Here is a 17091-nt window from a genome sequence, read left to right as displayed (position 1 = left end):
GAGACACCTGCAAGAAGGGGTAGGCAGCAGGAAATCTCCATGGACAATGAGTAGGGCCCTACCAAATTCACGACCAAGAAATGCACATCACAGACTGTGAAATCTGGTCTCCCCCCCATGAAATTTGGTCCTTTGTGTGCTTTTACCCTATACTATACAGATTTCACGGGGGAGACCAGCGTTTCTCAAATTGGGGGTCCTGATCCCAAAGGGAGTTGCAGGGGGGTCACAAGGTTATTTTAGGGGGTGTGTGCAGTATTGCCACCTTTACTTCTGCGCTGTCTTCAGAGCTGGGTGGCTGGAGAGTGGGGGCTGTTGGCCGGCGCCCAGCTCTGAAGGCAACGCCCCACCTGCAGCAGTGCAGAAATAAGGGTAGCAATACTATACCATGCCACCCTTTACTTCTGAGCTGCTGCTTTCAGAGCTGGGCAGCTGGAGAGTGGTGACTGCTGACTGAGGGCCAAGTTCTGCAGTCAGCAGCGCAGAAGTAAGAGTGGCAATACCATATCATGCCATCCTTACTTCTGTGCAGCTGCTGGCGGCGGCTCTGCCTTCAGCGCTGGGCTCCCGGCCAGCAGCCACCACTCTCTAGCTGCCCAGCTCTGAAGGCAGCGCCACCACCACCAGCAGTACAGAAGTAAGGGTAGCAGTACTGCAACCCCCCCACAATAACTTGTGACCTCTCCCCCAACTCCTTTTTGAGTCAGGACCCCAACAATTACAACATCGTGAAATTTCAGATTTAAATAGATGAAATCATGAAATTCATGATTTTTAAAATCCTATGGCCGTGAAATTGACCAAAATGGACCATGACTTTGGTAGGGTCCTTGCACTGAGCAAGCAAGATAGAAGAGAGGCAGGTTTCCAGTTATCTCCACCAATTAAGTCTCTGTCTCCCAGTTTGGAGGGGAGACTACGTTTCCTAAACACTAGTAGGTTACGTGCAAATTTGGATCTGTCTGGTTCCAGGCTGCCTGCCAGCCTTCGCCTCTTTGGTGTCTGCCCGCATCCTGCGACCAAACTTTAGGAAAGATCACTCTGCATCCTCTTTATTATTAATGAAAACCAGGGGCAGTACAAGATTCTTAGCAAGAGTGTTATGGGAGCTGCAAGAGGAAGGTGAAAGGGTGAAGCTGGCGGAAAACTACAGGTGTCTTCTGATTCTACTTGCAGGAGAGGAGCAGACTGAATCTTTGCTTTGCTTTGTTGAATCTTTATGCTCCTGTGCAAAACTGTGTGTTAAGTATCCCATACTCCTCTTCCCACCTTCTCTAGTTGTCTTAGTGCATATTCTGGCTCTGCTACCTCTGGCCCCTGCTCTTAATTCAGCCAAGAAAGCTATGGAATCCCCATTAGTGCCTAATTCTAAGGGAGCCATCCATAAAGACTGACACAGAACACTTTTAGCTATTCCTTCTTCTTGTAAACTCACTTAGTCCCTCCCCCCCTTCAGGAGTTTCCCCCCACTTCTAGAGAACATTGCTCCTTTCTCTTTCCCTCCTCCACTTCCTGAGATTTCTTCTCCTTCCCCAGTTTCAGAAACAGTGATCTGTGAAAGTAGTCACAGCTTGCTCTTATGGGCTAGATTAAGCTAATACTAAGTGCAAACACTTGCCAGGGTCAATGCAGCAGAGATTTGAGGGTCCTCTCCAAGAAAAGAGCAGGTAACTGATGTGACTCTTAATTGCCGGTGTGATTTTGATCCCCTCCTCACTCTCTCTGGAGTTACCCTGAAGTCCCTGTTAAGCTTTAGGAAACAAGAGTTAGCACCACCCTGCCCACCTTTGCCTGAATTAGGTGTTTGGGTGAGATGCATGCAAATCCCCAAAGGCCTCGCCGCGTGCAAGTTCTGACCATGCTTCTCTCTTGGTTTTGGCTATTAGGTCCCCCAGGCTCCAGATGGCGAGACTATGGTGCTTTGGCGATCATTATGGCAGGGATTGCCTTTGGCTTCCACCAGCTCTACAAGGTAAGCGGTGCTTTCCCTATTCCCCTAAGGTGCCTCGGTGCTCTGGAACAACCATGGTAATGCTGCCCATGTCCCAGGCTGGCTGTTGGTTGCGATTAAATCCTTGGTGCCACTGCTCTTATCAGTTCTCCTTTGGGTGTATGTGTGGAGCTGTATGGACAGTCTGATGCGGAAATGCAGCAAGTGGTGAGCAGATCTCTTAGACGAATAATAATCATACCTAGTGCTTATCTACTGCTTTGCATCAGCAGATCTCAAAGTGCTTTACAAATGAGGTCAGTATCATTATCCCCATTTTTTACAAATGGGGAAACTGGCATAGGGAGATGAAGTGACTTGCCCAAGGTCACCCAGCAGGCCAGTGTCAGAACCAGGAATAGAACACAGGTGTCCCGAGTCCAGTCCATTGCTCTAACCACTAGATCACATTGCCTCCATGAACTAGAGACGCATCTCCTTTGGCTGGTCAGGAGGTTGAAGGGAAGGTTTTTAACTCCAGCTCTATCAGCTTCCCAGTGGATGTGTATAGCAAGTGTGTAGACATACACACCCACCCTGCATTTGTCTGGCTGGACATATTCTCATTCTCTGTCACTAAAGACCTGTTCCCCAGTTCTGTATGGAGTAACATGATAGAGGCTGTTGAGAGAGAGCCCAACGCACTGATTATATAGCAAGGCATGGGGCAAAGGCCAAGTGACTCCAGCACTAGTGAAGTGCAGCAGCCACTCACTCTGGAACATTACATTTCACTTGCAAAGCCTGTGTGTGTTTGGGAGGTTGGAATGAGATGGAAAGTAACAATTGGCTTATTAAAGATTTTTATAAAAAACGGGCAAACTGGTGTGCTTGGCAAAGCCCATGTTTAAAGCTAAATTTATTTTTTAAACCCCCTTGATCCTTTTTATTTTTTCCTTTTATTAATTACCTTGGCCTGGGGAAGGTCAGTATGGGGAGTATGTCCAGGATTGCACAAGGTAGCTCGTTAGATGGCTGTTCAGATTGTCCCCTTGCTCCTGACTCTTTATGTTGAGCAATGATGCTGGCCTTCCTGGTCCATTCAGTACTGTAAAGGCTGTGGGGGAGGAGATGGGGTTGATAAATGCCCAGAGTGACGCTGAGGAAGGAGCTACTGGTCCTTATTGGATTCATAACAGGCTGGCTGGAGGGCCTTATTGCTATTGTAAAATGACAACTACCACAAATGTCAATTTTTTTATTTAAAATTTCTGACACAGTCTCAGTGATGGTGACAATAGACTGCATCCCGCTGCCATTCTCTTTGTGTGCAGATCCCTTCTCCATCCAGACCAGGGTTCGGCAACCTTCGGCATGCAGCCCATCAGGGTAATCCGCTGGCAGGCCACGTGTCGAAGTTTGCCGACCCCGATCCAGACATACAAGACACCTTGGTTATCCAGCAGAGGCCCCTGTTCCCTTATGGGAGCCAAAGATGCCTTGGGTCAGCTCCCCAAGTGCAATTGGTGCATAAATTCCTTTGTCAGATGATTCAATTTTTGTGCTTGTGCTAGTGGTCCTTATCTGAAAAATAAAGACACCCTGCCAAGCCATTGGTATGAGTGTTCCAGGAGGTTCAGAACAGAACCTTCTGTTCGTTGCACTTTATGATTTCAGAAGCAGCTTGCTTCTCAGAATGGTGGATGGAAGAAAGTGGAGTGACTGTGTGCGTATGAGAGCTGTCTGCGGAGACAGCTAGATCGCTATATAACGAACAGCACTGAGTTCGAGAGGAGCATGTTGCTGTCCCACACCCCTCAGGCCTTTCTCAGAACCGTACCTTCGAATATGTCTCTCTGGAAGCATGTACACCAAAAGCCGGGATACAAGGGAGCCGTTAGACATGCTGTTCCCTTGTAATTGAGGCTGTTTCTGCATCCTCGCTAGCCTCCTCTCTCCTTTATCCCTCTTGCCCCAATCATGCTATGTCTGAATGTGCTCTTGTTACACTCCACACTCAGTTCAAGTGTGCTATGTCCCAGAAGGAGTCGCAGTAATTAGGGATGACTACAGACATGTTAGATCAAGTCCATCCCTTACAAGGGGAGGCTGAGTTTGATTTCATTGCTACTGTGTATGCTGTCAGTGAGCTGCCACCACTCCTCTAGTGTCCTGACACCTCTGATTCAGCACCTCCCTTGCCCCTCCCTTCATGGCTTTCTGCCTCCATTCTTGTTACCTCAGATCCCCTCTACCTTTGCTCCATCTCCTCTGCTCTCTTATTCTCGTTTCCCCAGATCTCTGCTCTTTACCACCACTATCCTGCCTCCCTGTCTCTATACTCTCTGTTATTTCCCCTTCCCTCTACTCTTATGTCCCCCAGCCCCTGCATATCTGTGCTCCCCTCTTCTCCCTGCTCTGCATCTCCTGCCTTGTGGGTATAGCTGGAGTCACATGAGAGGTAAGTGCAGTGGGATTGAAATCCTTCTGGATGTAGGTAGGGAAGCGGCTGTAGGCTGAGAATTTTCCTAAATACAGCCACGGACCTTCCCTCAGCGCCTCAGGAAAAAAGATCACAAAACTCCTACCATCGTGTTTTCTTGTGACTTATGTGAATGCCTTCTTCCAGGGGACCCCTCTCCTCACCATCTGTGATTATGGTAGTTTCTGGGATGGGGGTAGAGATGTCTGGCAAGCTCTGAGGTGTTTGGGGTGGGTTAGAAGGAACCCCTTGCATATTCCCGTCTCTTAACAACATCTCCCTGCTCTGTGCAGAAATACCTGCTCCCTCTCATCATGGGAGGCAAAGAAGACAGAAAACAACTTCAGAGGATTGAGGCGAACATTTCCGAGATGAGTGGCAGCGTGACACAGACAGGTAAAGATTAATGACTCCATCAATTCGCCCCTCAAAGCCCTTCTCCCTGCATCTTCCATCTACCCAGGCCCCCCCTCCCCCTTCTCCTCCATCTCCACTTTATGTGGTGACTTCATTTATCTGCTCTGAGAATCTGTTCACATTTGCAAATGAAGCTGCCGTCATTTCGGTTTAATTTGAAATTGCTTGTTTACTGTCGGCGCGGCCTCAATTAATTATGTTTTTACGGAAAGGCTCCCAACCTCAGAATATTAATAAGGGGAATAAAATGACAGCCTTTCGGAGGGCTGTAAAGTTCATTTTTAATTTCTGCTTCTCTGAGGTTTTCAGGGGCTTTTTTTTGGTGGTTTCTCCCCCCGTTGCCTCCAAGAATCCAAAGCAGGGTCAAGAGAGTCTGTAATTACTGTGCCTCCACTGACCCCAGCCACCTTCTCTGTTATTGACTCCATAGGGCGCCTGTTCATTACCCAGTGCCCTAATGATGGCCCAGATTAGCTGTTACCTGTCACGCCAATAAAGTTTTTTTTTTTTTTTATCTACTTGTTTACTGGATGGAAACTCCAGATAAAACCACCAAAGCTGTAGGCAGTTCCCCTCCATCCAGACACAAGTTCCTGTTCCAGTAGAAGTTTTTCAGTGGGAAGATTTCTGCCGAAATCTAGGAGAGGGTGCTAAATGTGTGTCCAGCTGTTGGGAGAAGAGAGAGCATGGCAGGTTTGTTACCGCCATCATGGGGTGAAAGGGCAGGTGGTCTGATGATGGGAGGATGCTAACTGGACCTGCTGGTGGAGGAAGTGATAAAAGAGGCTTGCCTTCTTTTCTCACTACATCCTGGGATTGATCCAGGCACCTGTCTGTTTCCAGACTAGAGATAAACCCCAAGTATCATGTGCCTGTGTGAGGCCCGAGGTAGATAAATGGTACAAACGTATAAATTCAGAGAGATGTACAAATCATAAACTGATATAATTAGAAGGGAGAGGTTTTGGACGGATATACTGTGGGCTATAGACATCTATACAATGGAAAGATAAACTAGAAATACTGGAGGTTAGATGCAGTGCAGGTAGATTACCCAGAGTGCAGATAATTTATATGGATTAGAGCGAGCGGGCGTCTGTAGATAAATTAGATATAGCAGGAATAGAGGCATCTTATAGCTAGACAGCAGGAAGGACACGTGTGTGTATGTGTGTGTGTGTGTATGTATGTCTCAGTTTAACAGAAACTCTCCTGCTTTTTCATCCCACAGTGACTCAGTTGCAGAAGACTTTAGCCTCCGTCCAGGAACTGCTGATGCAGCAACAGCAGAAAATCCAGGAGCTCACCCAAGAGCTGGCTGCTGCCAAGGTACTCACCTCCATCTCTTTGCTAGGCCACCCTTCAGAAATTCTCGTGCCCTTTTTAGTGTACATGGCTTCCCTAGCCCATAACTTCATCCTATCTGGCCAGTTTCTCTATGCAGCCTTGTCTCTCAAGGGTGTTTGTATAGAGCAATGCGTGCTGACTGGATGCCACAGGCTACACATATATGGCTTCTGAGAAGGCTTTGTTCCATGATGTCATTTGCATCTTTCATGTCCACAATCTCCTCAATTGATCTCAGCTGTGCAACTAGTGTCCCTTGTAGGAGAGCTCATTGTATATCCAGTTGGAGCAATAGGGAGCAGGATTGGCCCTCCTGCCAACCCATGGACTGAAGGAGGAAAAAGGTAGAGGTAGATGTTTTGTGTGTATTTTCATCTTGTCTGTCTACATGTCTGTTAACCAATGTATGTATTCTATGCCCATCACCATGGTATCTCAGTGCAAATCAGTCCAACGTAGTCAAACCCAGATCGGTTGAATTATATGACTCAGGGGAATGGGAATACGCTGTGGACTCTTTTGCATTTAAGTCGCTGGTTCCACTCCAGGCCAGGTAATGACTAAAGGTTCCACCACCATCCGATGGCTGTTAGGTGGCCTGCGTGAATGATTTTGATGTTCTCAGTACAATAGGTGGCGCCACTACCACATTTGGCACTAACTGGCAGCCTCGTTGGCACTCTCAGTGGGGAGGGCAAGGACAGAACAATCAAAGCACAGGAGCAGTGCGAGCTCTGAACTAGAGGGGCCATCTCTCAGGCTGAGAATGGAGTGCAGTCTCCCTGGCTCATGCAATCCTTGGTGCCTGTGCTGAGACTGCCAACAAGGAGACCAGTTACTGCCAGTAATGGCTGGCGGTTTTGCCATGTGGATACTTGTGAGTTTGGGAATTGGGCTGAGACCCACCCAAATCAGTTCGCATTGTGGCAGCAACAGTGCTTTTCATTGTCCTTGGCCTCCCAGCAGCCACCAGATGTCAGTCATTCCTGAATTGGGCTGGATTTGAACTGGTGACCTAGAGGTGAAAGCCTTCCTCCTGTTATCAAAGCCTGGGATCAGTCAGTCCCTCCTTTGACTGTCAACAACCTCTGCAGAATGGGAGCTTTAGCCCTCTGTATAGCGAGATCCCTGAAACAGTTAGGTGTTTGTAGAGCAGTCCTCCATCTACCACAGTAACAGTCCTTCTTCCCCAGGCTCCAGTCTCTTGTAAACCCTTTGATAGTGTGTAACCGGTGGGCCACCTCTGGCTGTGCAGTGAATATATCTTTCAGTAGGAATCAACTGTAAACCCAGCCATGAAAGTCAATTTATGGTCACATCTATCCACTCCAGTTTTCCTTGGGAACTGTGGCCCATCAATGGCCTGGAGCCAGTCCGGAAATTGGAAAACTGTTTTCAGGTTGTAAGTGTTAAGATTAAGACCACATGTTGGGCTCTCAGAAGGGAAAAGGGCATAGGAGTGTTGGTGGTTTAGAGAGTCTTTAAAAAGTTCTCCCTCCCTTCCCTCCTCTTCTGCGCTGAAATGGTAGCACATGCTGTTACGGTATCTCAAGCTCATATGTACAAAGAAAGACTTGGCCAACCCCACAAACCAAAGAGTAAAAGCTGTGTTTTCTCAGCTGTAATGTACGTTTTTATATCTGCTTTTCCAACTCCTACCGGCATGCTGTAAAAAATTAAAAAGAGGGGTTTTAAGTAATTAAAAAACCTACATAAAAACTCAAGCCTTAAATTTTCTACAACTGTTTTTTAAAGAGACTAGCTAAAAAGCCCCAGATGTCAGATTTTATTTCTAAATCCTAGGCATCTGGCACCATATGTGTTTTGGAAATTTGAGTCCTGTGCAGGCCGGTGAGTGGAAATCACTCCCTTGTTAATGTGCTGATGTAGCTTTCAAAGTCTTGGAGAGCCAGAACAGTGGCTCCTGGATTCTCGCTGTCGGGGGGCTGGGAGTGTGAATCCCAAGGGAACGCATCTGTGTATATCACTGCTACTACAGACTGAGTCCCTCCCAGCTGGAATCATTGTAGGGAATGTTGGCTGTGAAGGTGCTCATGTCTGTCCAGCCCCAGCTGAAGTCTATGTAAGGAATGAGTAGGAGCATTGGCTGTGGGGGAGCTTACAATCCCAACTTCTCCCAGTAGGAATTAGTGTGGGGGAGTTTGCAGCTACTCCCAGTCCTGGCTTCTCCCCGGGGGGAATGGATAGGAACACTGGCTGTGGGGATGCTCACAATCACTCCATTCCCAATTCCTGCCAGCAGAAATCATTGTAGATAGTGCTGGCTGTGGGGGAATTCACAGCTACTCCATATAAACCTCCTTCTAGCAGGAGTCACTAAACTCTGGCAAGTCAAGTGCAAAACTATAGTTATTCAGGCCAAAAAAGAATTTGAAGAGCAATTAGCAAAAAGATACAAAAAGAATTTTTTAAAGTATTTCAGAAGCAGGAAGCCTGCCAAAAAATCAGTGGGGCAACTGGATGATTGAGGTGCTAAAGGAGCACTCAAGAAAGACAAGGCCATTGTAGAGAAGCTAAATGAATTCTTTGCATCAGTCTTCACTGCCGAGGATGTGAGGGAGATTCCCACACCGGTGACAATCTGAGGAACTGTCCCAGATCGAGGTGTCAGTAGAGGAGGTTTTGGAACAAATTGATAAATTGAACAGTAATAAGTTTCCAGGACCAAATGGTATTCACCCACAAGTTTTGAAGGAACTGAAGTATGAAATTGCAGAACTACTAACTGGCATGTAACCCCTTGCTTAAATCAGCCTCTGTACCAGATGACTGTCAAATAGCTAATATAACACTGATTTTTAAAAAATGCTCCAGAGGCAATCCTGGGAATTACAGGCCAGTAAGCCTAACTTCAGTACCAGGCAAATTGGTTGAAATAATAGTAAAGAACAGAATTATCAGACACACAAATGAACACAGTATATTGGGGAGGAGTCAACATGGCATTTATAAAGGGAAATCATGCCTCACCAATCTATTAAAGGGTGCCAACAAACATACGGACAAGGTGATCCAGTGGATAAGAGTGTACTTGGACTTTCATGATGCCTTTGACAAGGTCTCTCACCAAAGGCTCGTAAGCAAAGTAAGCAGTCATTGGATAAGAGGGAATGTCCTCTCATGGATCAGTAACTGGGTTAAAAGTTAGGAAACAAAGAGTAGGAATAAATAGTTTTCACAATGGAGAGAGATAATAGCCAGGTCCCCCAAGGATCTGTACTGGGACAAGTGCTATTCAACATATTCATAAATGATTTGGGAAAAGCAGTAAACAGTGGGGTGGAAAAGTTTGCAGAAGATACTAAATTACTCAAGATAGTTAAGTCCAAAGCTGATTGCAAAAAGTTACAAAGGAATCTCGAAAAACTGGGTGACGGCAGCAAAATGGCTGATGAAATTCAACGTTGTATAATGCACACTGGAAAACATAGCCCCAACTATACATACAAAATGATGGGGTCTAAATTAGCTGTTACCACTCAAGACCGAGATCTTGGAGTCATTGTGGATAGTTCTCTGATAACATCCGCTCAGTGTGCCAAATCAGTCAATAAACCTAACAGAATGTTAGGAACCATTAGGAAACAGATAATAAGACAAAATATCATGATGCCACTATATAGAATCTCAGGGTTGGAAGGGACCTTGGGAGATCATCTAGTCCAACCCCCTGCTCAAAGCAGGACCAATCCCCAGACAGAGTTTTGACCCAGATCCCTAAATGGCCCCTTCAGGGATTGAACTCTCAACCCTGGGTTTAGAAGGCCAATGCTCAAACCACTGAGCTATCCCTCCCCCATAAATCCATGATATGCCCACACCTTGAATGTTGTATGCAGTTGTGGTCACCCCATCTCCAAAAAGATATATTAGAACTGGAAAATGTGCAACAAAAATGATTAAGGGTATGGAACAGCTTCTATATGAGGAGAGATTAAAAAGACTGGCACTGATCAGCATAGAAAAGAAATGACTCGGGGGGGGGGGCGTATAACAGAAGTCTATAAAATCTTGAATGGTGTGGAGAAAGTGAATAAGGAAGTGTTATTTACATAACACATAACACAAGAATCAGGGTTCATCCAATGAAATTAATAGACAGCAGGTTTAAAACAAACGTAAGGAAGTATTTCTTCACACATCGCACAGTCAACCTGTAGAACTCTTTGCCAGAGGATGTTGTGAAGGCCAAAAGTATAAACTGGGTTTAAAAAATAATTATACAAGTTCATGGAGGATATAAATTCATAGCTGTTAGTTAAGATGGTCAGGGACACAATCACATGCTCTGCTTGTCCCTGACTGCCATAAAATGGGAGTGGACAACAGGGGATGGATCGCTTGATAATTGCCCCATTCTATTTATTGCTCAGAAGCATCTGACATTGGCCCCTGTTGGAAAACAGGATACTGGGCTAGATGGACCATTGGTCTGACCCAGTCTGGCCATTCTTGTATTCACTGTGGGGATTGGATAAGGGGCACTGTCAATGCAGGAGATGATTTCTTTTTCTGAGCACTCTTCCCTTAGCCGCTTTTACATGTGAAAGCAAAATCAGTCTGGTCATGGGAAGCAGTGATATTGCTTCTAGTCCCATGAATGTATAAAACAAAAACTGCCAAGTTATTATTTGCAGCAAATCTTCCCAAAGCAGGGCCTTGCCCCAGTTTCCATCCAGTCTGACAGACATTACTCTGCAATATTGATGTGGTGCCAGTAGCAGCAGTACCAGAGTTCCGTGAGTTGCTCATCCTCTTTCCCCACCAAATTGGGCTCTTTGCCTTGAAATATCCAGAGGAGAATGTCTAGTACAGCTGCTTCCTGGAGATAGAGTCTGGTAGCTCAGGCACAGCTCTAATTGTTCTGATCTAGAGGAGAGTTCTTCGGGCTTTTAAACATCTATTGCTCAGTCCCCCTAGAAACTCCATGCAGTACAGTCTGGTGGCGGGTTTCTTTGGTGATCTAGGAGAGATTGAGTTCGTGCTCTCAGTCCAGTTTCTAGCACGCAGGTACTCAGATTATAATCTGCTCCCTTGACTGAGGGCAATGTCAGGAAAGAGAGAAGGAACTGACTCTACATTACAGACACGAGGTAACAATTTCAAATCACCTAAATCCCACCAACTTTCAGTGGGACATAGGATCCTAAATCACTCATGTGCTTTTGAAATTTTTACTCAAAATCCCATGCCCTCTTCTCTCGAAGTGGTCTGTCCAGGTCAGGGCTGAGCATGTTGGCAGGCCCATGTGAGGAAGCGTGCATTGCTTCTCACATGTGCTGCATTGGTTCTGTGGCTGGCTGCCCTCCCTCGGTTTTCTTACAGACACCTTGCTGTCTGGATCTCTGTTCAGCACCCTAGGAAATACTAGCTTTTCCTTTTTTTAAAAAAAGAGAAGAAAACTTCCTTTGGGGTGCTTTAGCAAAGGCCTGGCTTGGTGCATTGATCCTAGTCTGCGCAAAGTGTGTTGGAAGTGAGTTAACCCTTCCCAAGAACGGAAGAAAAATCTTTGACTCCTCCTAGCATCAGAGCAAAGTTTTCCTAGGGGGCTGCCAATAGGACAGTTGGCCTGTTTTGAGAGCCACTCAGGTACATAGCTCACATTGCAGAAATCCCTCTACCCAGCATCGAGAGGTTTTAAATGCCAGAACCCAGGCACAGTGGCCCATTGCTGAAGACTCTGGGGGTGGAGAGGGAGGGTAGGAGGGAGAACAGCTCTGAGTTATCTCCAAATCCACTCTCTCACCATTGCCTCTTCCATTTGTGTCCTAGGCCACCACTTCCACCAACTGGATCCTGGAGTCACAGAATATCAATGAATTGAAATCTGAGATCTACTCATTAAAAGGGCTCCTTCTAAACCGGTATGGAGGGGTGCGTTAGCGGGATAGCACTGCGAGGAGGGGCGACACTCCTTGGGATTCCCTCAGGAAGGAGGAGGGCATTATCGGGAGGAGCTAGAACTAACCTTGCCCCTCTGTCAATGCTCTTTAATAATATTACTTTGCACTTCACTGTTGCCTTCTATCCAAGGGTCTCAGAGCACTTTACAAACATGCATTAAACCTCACGGTGCCCCTGGGAGATGGGTAACTTTTATTGTTTCCATTTGGGATAGAGATTGACTGACACATAGTGAGTGAGTGGCAGAGACAGGAATGGGGCTCACATCTCTGAATTAACCACAAGATCACCCTCTTCCCCTAAAGCATCTCTTATAGTCATTGGCTCTTAGTTCTTCCCACCCGGCCTTATCTATTTGCCCAAGTGTAACAAAGTCTGCCCATTATCACTGCTCTATGACATAGGTGGGGTCAAAGACCCATTGAAGATGAGACCAAACAGCTGCTGGACGTAAGCAGGTGCACTAAATGGATGCAGAGGCCTGGAATTTGGGTTGGGTTTGATTTTCTTTTAAGCTGCACCTGAGGGACCTTGCCCCACTCCAGTGGGAATCACAGTCGAAAGCTTTGGGGAATTGGGGTCATGTCATGTCACTCTCTGGCTGAAGTGACAGGTCCTGTCTCCATCCATTTGGGTCACACTAGCCTCGTTTTAGGAGCAAGGGCACTGGCTATTGAAGCCCCTCCATGAGGGTGGGGGTTGGGGGAGAAGTGTGTCACTCAGAGATGTTTGGGCAGAGCTCACAAGCCTGGCTGCCCTTCGGCATGGCTTTCTGTCTCAGGCCAGATGAACAGCACAACTCACAGGGCTGCTTATCCCTTCGCCTTTCCAGTGAGGAGGATTCTGCCCGGGTTCATGTATTTGGCCCGGATGGTCCCTGCTCCCTGATGCTGATGGGTGGGCAGCAAGGGGATAGTGCTCCCTGGGGTGGGCGAGGGGACAGCTGTCATTAAGGGAAATTCATTGTTTTTATGCAGCCGGGGGTTAAGTGCTTTTGGAAAATAAAAATTAAAAAAAAAAAAAAAAAAAAGGCATATCTCCCTGCAGTGAGCAGGCGGCGGCAACACTGGAGCCAAGAAAGTCTCCAAATTGAATTTCTTGATAGCATTTATGATCCTGGTGAATAATGCAGGCATTAGCTTGTTTGCACTCGGACGAGATGGAGGCTAGAACGGCAGAGCTCCTCCAAGGCCACTGGCAGAGGGAGGGAGGTGAGTGCAGTTGTTTTTAGGTCTGCCGAAGAAAATTAAATCTGTTGCTTTGGCCTCATTTGAACGCTCGCTGCAGAAAGGCAGCTGGCCTCCCTGGGTCTCTTCTGGAGCAATCCTTGGCACAAACCAGCTTAACACACACAGCGTGTGAACCCTTCCCCACACTCACTTCCTTTTTAAGGGCCTGATCCCATAACCCTATGCATGCTGAATTCCCGCTGTCGTCCATGGGAGCTGGGGCTGCATGAGGAATACAGGATTGGGTCCTGGTGAGTCCCTTTCTGGGTGACGGATGTGTTTCCGAAGGCACCGGGTGGAGCATGCCTTCTTCCCTCTTCCCCCATGTGGTTACTTGGCCTGCCACAAGGGACAGTTGGGTCAGCTCCTCAGCTGGTGTAAATTGGTATAACTCCATGGAAGTCAGTGGTGTACAATTGCAGAGGCTTTAGCCCAGATGGGTACAATGCACACTGGGCCCCGGAGGGGCAGCTTGGACTTCAGTGAGCTAGTGCGTGTGTGAGCGCACACGTGCATGGGGGAGACGGTGGGGAACCAGGCTGCCGTTTCACTGCGGCTCAGACACAGGCTGGGGTTGAAGCTCCTGACTCCTCACACGGATGGGAATGATCTTCCCCAAGCTGCGATGGTTGTGGAGGGACAATGAAACCTCCCTGTCTGTCCAGAGGCAGCACTCTCTAGTGGCTACAGCTTGGGTGGGGGACTCAGAATCAGGACCCCTAAGCTCTAGTCCCAGCTCCCTCTATGAAGTTGGCCAACTCTCAATCTCTCACTGCTTCAGTTTGCCCAGCTCTGAACAGGGATGGTATTTCCTTCTCATGCACGGGCTCAATTCCTGGATGCTTGTAAAGTGCTTTGACGTCCTGGCACAAGAGGGGAAGGAGCCTCATTACTATTCATTTATTACAGAGGAGACTTGAGATCCCGGTCCCACCTTCTGTGACTCCCTGAGCATGTCGTGCGTCCGGGAGGCTGATCCCTTCTCTCTGATGATTCTCCCTTGCAGTGCTTGTAATAAAAGCTCCTTTTTCTCCTTTCCCTCCCCCAAAGGAGGCAGTTCCCTCCCTCCCCTTCGGCTCCCAAGATCCCATCCTGGCAAATCCCGGTGAAGCCTTCCTCGCCCTCCAACCCTGTTGCTACTAACCACAACAGCAGCAGTGACATCTCGCCCGTCAGCAACGAGTCCACCTCCTCGTCACCTGTGAAGGAGAACCACAGCCCAGAGGGGGCAATGGTCAGCTGCCACCTGCTGGGTACGGAGGAGGAGGGCGAGGTGGTGATGGACGTCAAGGACCAGGTGCGAATGGAAGTGCAGGGCGAGGAGGAGAAGAGGGAGGACAAAGGGAATGAGGAGGAGGAAGAGGACGATGAGGATGATGATGTCAGCCATGTGGACGAAGAGGAGTGCCTGGACGTCCAGACCGAGGACCGGCGAGGAGGGGATGGGCAGATTAATGAGCAGGTGGAGAAGCTACGGAGACCGGAAGGGGCCAGCAATGAGAATGAGATTGACTAGGTGAATGGGCTTCTTTCCATCCCACCCTGCATCTGTCCAGCCTTCCCCCACCCCCTGGTGCTTCTCTCATTTGGTGGAGAGAACTCTCCCCTCGGCCCTGCTCCCCCCCGCCAGTGATTTGCCCATGATTCACCTCGAGTAGCGTCATGATCCTCCAGTGAGCAAGGCGGGTCCTGTGTCACCCCAGGGCCAAGCAGCTCTCCAGTGGCTTCTTTTCCCTCTCCGCCCCAGCACCACCGCAGGAATCTGAGCTGGGGGTCGCTGCCTGGGCTAGAAGAGCACTCACCTGACCATGCACCACAGCTAGAGAAACAAGTTCCCTTGTGTCCAGCGTCCTTCCTGAACCAGCCGGCCCCTTCGCTCCTCGCTGCTTCCTAGAGATCTTCCATCTGATGGCCTGCCCCAGCCCCTTCTCATCCCCAATCCTTTAACTGCATCTCAGTCTGAAACCACTTCTGCCCAACCTCTGAAATGTCCCATCAGGTTTTAGTCCTGAAATCAGATGGTGTGCCATCCCCAAACTGGCCACCCCCAGGCTGTATCTGTCTCTGAGATCCCTGTCAGATCTGCCTCCCAGTCCAGCCATCCCCTTCCCCAAACCTCGTGCCAGGCCCAGTTACTGAAACCATCCAGCCTTTGAGAAACCCTGAAGTTCTTGTGGGGTCCAAAGAACAGTACTCCTACCCCTACCCCCTCCCCCCCCCTCCCCCCCCGCTCTTCCCTCCACACCCCTGCAGCCTCTTGCTAGAGGCCAGACCCATGCCTCATGATCATAGTAATGCACATGAGAACAGGCAGCCTCATTACTAATTACCCTCAGGTGAAAGGCCTTCTCCTGTTAGTATGAGTCTCACCTGGATCGCCCACTTCAATTCGTTGCTGCTCTCCCATGCAGAGAAGGGGAGCTCATGTCCGTGTCTGACGTCTTCCGTTCTATTTACTGCCCAGCCTGAATGGATCAGGTGTCTTGGCTGCTGGCATAGTTGATTAGTTCTGAATCTCTGCAATAGTTCTTAGCCCATCTTCCTCACTAAATGAGGAGAAAGCCCACCAGAAACAGTCAGTCGAGACTTGTGTTGGAGCAAAGTACACGTACCCACCTCAGCAAGGTGTGGAGAGCACTTCCAGAGCAGAGATGCACCCCTCCTCCTCCCCACCTACCCTACTTAGCCTTCTTTGCCCTACAGGGGCTAAAAACAAAAACAAACCAACAAGTTCTGAAACCTCTTGTTTGCAGCATTGTGTTCTCAACTGGTAAAATGGTGGTGTCTGATTCTCATTCACTGCATAAGAGCCTCTTAGTAGAGCAATTCCTGTAACATCTGAGTCTCACTGTCGTCCTCACCAAGCAAACATGCTCATCCGTGTGATCATGTATAGATTTCAAATATAAAATACGATTGTATATACTTGTAATAAATATGAGTTACCACTATTTAACACCAGGCTGCCAGGATTGCTGCTGCTGCTGCTCTTGTTTTCTGAGGGCTGGGGAGGGAAGTGAAAGGGAGGGCAGGCTCCAGAAATGGAGCCCCAATAAAAACATTTTTGAAAGATAATTGGAAAAAACATTTAAGGTTGGTTTTGTGTTCAGCTGCTGCAGTACACGGCTCTCCCAGCAAGGGGTAGCACAAGGTATGATGGAGGTGATCTGTGATTGGGGCTACTGACAGCTACTCCAGTGCCCTTCTCTCCCAGCAGGAGGTACTGCAGGGAACAATATAAGTAGCTCTGGCTGTGCCATAACTTGAAACTACCCTAGTCTAAACTTCTTAGCAGGAGGCACTGCAGAGGATGTGCATCGCCTCTGAGGTAACACACAGCTACTCCAGTCCCCCTGTCATCCAGTAGGAGGTGCTGCAGGGAATGATGTGTGGTACCTCTTGGCTATCTAGCCCCACCCTCTCCCAACAGGAGGCGCTGCAAGGCATGACGTATTGCAACTCATAGCTGCTATAGTACCATCTTCACTCAACTGAAGTATTTGGCTTCCTTCTTAAAAACGAGGGATTTACTTGATTCCTGGGTATTTGTGTGTCTGGTACATGGTGACATTTTTCTGCTCCGGGGGAGAGAAAGGGACCTTCAGATTACTGTATTTAGACCTGCTGTTGAATGTGATGATTTCTCATTCCTTAAATGGACGAGTATCTTCCCTCAGGAGTCTCTCTCTCTCTCTCCCCCCCCCCCCTTTCCTTTAACGTTCACAAAGAACGTTGCATTTAGCTAAAACAGGGCAAATTAG

At 48.0% G+C, this 17091-nt stretch overlaps 1 protein-coding gene across 1 annotated transcript in view; it reads left to right on the top strand.

Moving 5' to 3' along the window:
• Positions 1-14946, top strand: part of PEX14 (peroxisomal biogenesis factor 14) — a 98679-nt gene extending 83733 nt beyond the window's left edge. The window contains exons 5-9 of the mRNA XM_065421403.1: positions 1887-1972; positions 4706-4808; positions 6061-6158; positions 11970-12061; positions 14381-14946. Coding sequence (XP_065277475.1) covers positions 1887-1972; positions 4706-4808; positions 6061-6158; positions 11970-12061; positions 14381-14846 — 845 coding nt within the window. The 3' untranslated portion in view covers positions 14847-14946. The remainder of the gene's footprint in view (positions 1-1886; positions 1973-4705; positions 4809-6060; positions 6159-11969; positions 12062-14380) is intronic.
• Positions 14947-17091: the final 2145 nt, after the last annotated feature.

The sequence above is a fragment of the Emys orbicularis genome, chromosome 22, assembly GCF_028017835.1.
Source record: "Emys orbicularis isolate rEmyOrb1 chromosome 22, rEmyOrb1.hap1, whole genome shotgun sequence".
NCBI classification, from domain to species: Eukaryota; Metazoa; Chordata; order Testudines; family Emydidae; genus Emys; species Emys orbicularis.
The sequence above is the reverse complement of the archived record's forward strand: the minus strand, read 5'-3'. Positions and strand labels throughout refer to the sequence as shown.